Source organism: Amphimedon queenslandica, unplaced genomic scaffold, assembly GCF_000090795.2.
Source record: "Amphimedon queenslandica unplaced genomic scaffold, v1.1 AMPQUscaffold_13181, whole genome shotgun sequence".
Lineage (NCBI taxonomy): Eukaryota > Metazoa > Porifera > Demospongiae > Haplosclerida > Niphatidae > Amphimedon > Amphimedon queenslandica.
In genome coordinates this window covers 98,262-103,844 of record NW_003546583.1, presented here as the reverse complement: position 1 = coordinate 103,844, position 5,583 = coordinate 98,262, and the positions used below count along the sequence as shown (strand labels likewise).

Here is a 5,583-nt window from a genome sequence, read left to right as displayed (position 1 = left end):
GCATACCATGAATCTGAAATTGCAATAAAATCTAATAATTAAAAAATCACAATAAATCAATGTAAGTAACTGTGACTTCAAGACTAGTTCTAGTCAATGCACAACATGTTCAAGATTCAGTGTACAATCCTACTTGGTAAAATTCACTATAGTTTTCTTGAAGAAGTGTTCAAAGTGAAGTCATATAAAATGCTTTCAAAGTGATATAACTTTACTTCTGTTTAGAAATTAGAAAATCTGAAAGCTACAGTCACTGTAGCCTTCCATGGTCTAACTAAATCCAAAATTACAGGGCTTAGTTATTTATAGAGCCTTCAGAAAAGTGCTCAGTGTTGAAATCCATTGATTTAGGCATACAATCATGTTTTCAAATAAAAATGACTTCTGGGGTTTTCTTACACGCTTACTTTCGAATTTCTTAGTACAGCAAGCCTGTGAGGTTTGTGAATAAATGAAAGTCCGCTTCAGCTTCTTTACAAGCGACACCCACATAGTACTATAGCCACAGCATTAGTGACGTCACGATATAAATTCATGTATATTGCACTTCCTGTTTCATACTCATGTGTGTTTGTTGTATCTATGGTTACATGTCTATACTCTAATATGTATGGTCTTAAGCTAGGCAGAATTCTTATGTTGCAACCGGAAGTGCTGTATAACGCAATGGTAAAATGCAAGAATAGAATTGGTTCTATTTTTACGTTTGCCCACTGCGTTATACAGCACTTCCGGTCGCAACACACAAATTCTGAACCCAGCTTTAGCATAGGCATAGGATTGGGGGGGCTGAAGCCCCCCAACTTTTTAGCAAGAGGGGCTTAGCCCCCCCCCCAATGTTCACATGCTAAGTCATGCTTTTTAATGTTGAGCCCCCCGACTTTTGAATCATTCCTATGCCTATGTATAGTCTCGTGGCGCCAGACCAGCCCTCTGTACCTGCGGGGTGCAGGTACGATGGGCATGGTCTTGTGCCGCGAGACTATACATGTCTCAGGTGGTGCATTGTTTAGATAAGTTAAAAATAAATCCAAACACTTTTATTTAAGCAATATTATAAAGTGTTGCTGATTCTGCTAGCTGTGTATGTAGTTTAAATTTTTAAGTAACAATTAATTTGACTAAATATACTATATTATTGGTGCATAGTTACAAAATAGTAATTATACTAACACAGCTCATATATCAGACTCAGCCTAAATCACATTCACATGTAAGTTCATTCAACTAAATCTCTAAGACTTTTACTGTACTCTTTAAGTTCATCAAGGGCCTGTGTCAACTCAATCTTTTCTTGTTGCATGATTACTAGTGATGCCTGGGCCTATGTACATATACAAAACATTATAGTTATTTTCTAATAAAATTATTTACTCACTTCTTCCAAATCTTGATTTAGTTTTGATCCCCACTTACTATTATATTCAGCCTTCAGTGATTTATTGTAATCAATCAGTGTACATTTCACAGCCTGTATAATAGATAAAGCATTAAATATAATATTCACTATACTTTCTCCAATTTGCGTTTCATCTTGTTTGTAATCTCAGAGTTCAATCTGTCACATAGTTTTTTAACTTCTTCTTCACTAGCATAATTCTTATTAATCATTATTTTAATTAATATCTATTATATATAATACCTCAGTTTCATATTCTGATCTTTGATCTTTAATCCTTTCATTACAAAATAAGTGGCTCCACTCAACCCAGCAATAATTGCACCTGATGAGATTATAGCTGGTACTACTGCAACTACAGCTGGTAAAGCCATAACAGCCAAATAGCCTGAAAATCCAGCACCTGTACCCACTACTACACCCACTCCTGCACTAATTAGTCCCCGGAAATAATTCCACCATTTTTTATCTTTAGTTCTATCACTATTTGATACATGAATAATGTGTATACTGTATATCATATAGCAGATATATTTCGTCTGGAACAATGTTCATTCTAAGCAGGGTTAGAATTTTTGTTCGTTTTATTTTCAATCTGACCAGCCATTTTGCACATGTGGCATTGAGAAAATGCCTTTTCGTTTGGAAAATATTTGTTCCACAAGAAATAAGAACGAAATTAAATTCTGACGGAATATATCCACTATACGGTAGCTGGAAATATTTGTGGGGATTTAATATTGGTGGATTGGCACTAAGTGCGATGAGCTAATTAACTGCCAATATAGAACCTGCCATTTTGTTCTATTTTGAGCATGCTCAATGACACATGGCTGCTAAATTGCCTATATAAAATCTGCCAATTGCATATTTTAACAAATCACCAAATATTACTCTTGCCAATATTTCCAGCTGTACGGTGTATATACATGGATTGCATTTGTTGTTTTTTATATATTTCATGAGATATAGCAAGAGTACATAATACTTTTGGCTATAGGCAAGTAAAAATATGAGGGCGATATCTATCAATATTACACTCTGAGCCAGGTTTATTTGATGCTAGGCAGATAAGACTATATACACATAGACCAGGATGATCATCATGCACTCCTGGATCAAATTTAAAACACAGCTAGCTATATCATCTGCCATATTCATGCATTAGTAAACATATGCACATAAATAGTGCTGAATAATTATGAATGTAGGTTAAATCATATATCTTTATGTTGAATATGCAGAATCACAAAGCCTATAGTAAATATACTATTACTTTCACCTGACAAAACCCTTTATACTTTTAGAAGGTTCACCAACAGAATGACTATCAACTTCTTGAATTTCAGCTAAATTCAAAGTTCAGCATGAAATATTATTTTAATGAGTCACATACCTTCTACCATAAAAGTTATACTTTGAGGATCATGTCCTAGTATGTGCCTTACCAACATATTATACTTTTCCCGAAGCTTGCATTCTAAAGCTTCTATGCATCTTTTTGTTTCATCATCCAACTCTTGCTTAATTAGATCAGAAAGATCTTGTTTACTAAACACATCCCAGTCTACATTTTGAAGTACATGTAATTATAAATACTACATGATTACTGTAACACTGTAATGTAGCACCTTCCAAATATTGTCCAAATGTATAATTGTTATTCACACTGTCTATACAGCTGCTACGAAACGTTCTCATTCCTTCTTTGATTTTTGGAGATACTCTTCTTGAAAAACTCTGCATATGCATGATAAATGAAGTTTTATTATAAACAAAATATTAACTCACAAATAAAATGTGTGATATATTTTCTTCCAATTCTTCTAAAACATATTTTTGAACTCCTTCTTCCAAATTCTTTAAACAGTCAATTTTAACTTTTATTTCTTCTATATTTTTCAAGCTGTCTATATACATGTCATATTTATTAGTTCAATCATTTTACTTGATTACAATGCTTACCAAATATTTTAGACTCAATGATATGCAAAACACAATCTCCTACTTGAATACGACCTTCCAAAAATTCTAGACATTGTCTGTACATTAAGATATTCCACTGCTGAAAATTTGTTGCATTAATGGAACGTTTTAACCTATGCATACAATAAAGATTTAATATAGAAGTCTAATATAACATCATTCACTATACATGTACTTACTTTTTCTCTAATTCTTTAAAGGCTGAAATATTCAAAATGCATGAAGCTTTATTACTTATTCTATCAAAAATTTTTGATTTGGGTATCCAGTTATAAGCCTCTTCAACAACATGAGAAATCTGATCTCTTTCCTGATACCTCAGTGTAAGGTGTGCATGTAGAGCCCATAAACCACAAACAGGAAATACTTCTTCATGATTAACCAGTTCGATATCACATTCAACTTTAGCTTTAGTACCCTCTTCATTAGGATTTTGCTCGTCCTCACTTGATGTGTAATATTTGTCAAAATGACTGACAGCAAAAAATAATGATGCTATAAACATGTAAATAGAAAACTATAATGACATTATTAACACTAACAATAATAATAATAATAATAATAATAATAATAATAATGACATGGGCCCAGATCATGTATATATAGCATATAGCATCCACCATATAACTTAATGATTATAATTACCATTTTCTGGCTTGCAACCTAGCTCTTTCTTAATGTTTTCTTCATTTTGCAACAGTCTATAAATTATAAATGCTATCACATATTCACAATTTTATTGTTTTACCTTTGGTAGTTCTCAACATAAATCATAGCAGACAATATGCTGTAGTATGACTTAACATCATCATTGATAACTTCTACTCCAGGAGAGTCCACAAAATACGGTGTGCAATGGCTTGAAGAGCTCAATGAATCAAATACTGGAATATAAGTGTAGAGAACAAGGGGTTCATTCCGATTCTCATCATCTAGTTCCTGGTTTTTTTCTGTTATTCTTGCTTTAATATTCTTTACTCCATGGCACAATATGTCATGTTTTTGAATCCCTCTGACCAAATATGGGCATTCCTATGAAAATTAACTTTCTCTATGGGGCTTTATGAAGCAAAAAAGTTATTATTATTATTATTATTATTATTACTATAATACTATTATCATTATTATTATTATTATTATCATTATTATTATTATTATTATAAAAAGAAAAGAAACACTTAGGTGTAGGATAGATAGGACATATGTATAATACAGAAGATGGAAGAAAGAGAGAGATGGAATAGATACAACAACAATAGGCTAATCATCATTATTATTATTATTATTATTATTATTATTATTATTATGAAATAGAAAATAACAAATTAAAGTGATTAATGTGCTAGGTTTGAGTTCCATGCTGAAGGCCTACCAGTACATTCTACTGGTACCCAGGATAATAAATTAAATAGTAAACAAGTAACAAATGAAACTATGGTACAAATAAAAATAAGCAGACAGATAGATTAGAGTGGGTTGGCGTCTGAGTTAGGAGTATGTTACATTATGTATGTTTTACGCACTCACATCACAGTTCCCACTCTTACAAGGATCTTTATGAACTTTTGGATCATGTCCAATAAATATTCTGAAACCAGTAACTTTTCCAATTCCTGATGGTAATATTCTGTAGTCAATATTATCATTAAATGAAGTTGCATATTATATATACATACTTATCTCTTAGGAAAGCATTAATAAGAGTACTTTTACCACAACTGCCTTCCCCCACTACAGCTACCAGTAACATCTTGTTCTTGATTTGATGAAGAAATAACTGCAGTCCTTCATCATTATGAATACATGAATCTCCTCCCTGAACATGTTTCTTATTAGATTCATCAATTCTTCTTAGAGCATTTTTACGTAATTCTTGTATCTTTCTCTGAAAGGTTTGATTGCGAACAAAAGAATGGTTGTATTTTACGTGGCACTGACAAACTTACTTCCAATTCATCTACATTCAAAAAATCTAGCAAAATCAATGATATTATTTAATTCATAATACTGTAGCCTGACAATAATAATTATTTTTTGATCAGTCGACTAATCTGTAAAATGCATGCTCACCGAATTTTGATAATCCTTTGCCCATTTTGTAGAGTATCGAGTCTGGCTCGTCAGTGAGAGTACTACTATTATCTCGACTATTATAGCCTGGCTGACTCTAGTCGGAGAATTCGAGCGACAACTGATGA

The 5,583-nt window shown here is 32.4% G+C and overlaps 1 protein-coding gene across 2 annotated transcripts; it reads right to left on the bottom strand.

Annotated features, from left to right (window-relative positions):
- Positions 1-1,092: 1,092 nt before the first annotated feature.
- LOC109584676 (uncharacterized) lies at positions 1,093-5,577 on the bottom strand. Of its 2 annotated transcripts, XM_020000493.1 has the most exons (16): positions 5,456-5,577; positions 5,332-5,357; positions 5,062-5,270; positions 4,913-5,012; positions 4,134-4,417; positions 4,031-4,086; positions 3,565-3,880; positions 3,365-3,498; positions 3,191-3,309; positions 3,031-3,139; positions 2,796-2,966; positions 2,682-2,748; positions 1,643-1,882; positions 1,513-1,588; positions 1,379-1,471; positions 1,093-1,324 (listed from the first exon to the last, which is right to left on the bottom strand). In XM_020000493.1, the coding sequence occupies exons 1-16, from the start codon at positions 5,478-5,480 to the stop codon at positions 1,220-1,222; spliced, it is 2,130 nt and encodes a 709-aa protein (XP_019856052.1). In that variant the 5' UTR covers positions 5,481-5,577; the 3' UTR covers positions 1,093-1,219. The 2 variants fall into 2 exon arrangements, with proteins under 2 accessions (XP_019856052.1, XP_019856053.1); XM_020000494.1 differs by lacking the exon at positions 1,093-1,324 and having other exon boundaries at positions 1,513-1,599.
- Between the last annotated feature and the right edge of the window lie 6 nt (positions 5,578-5,583).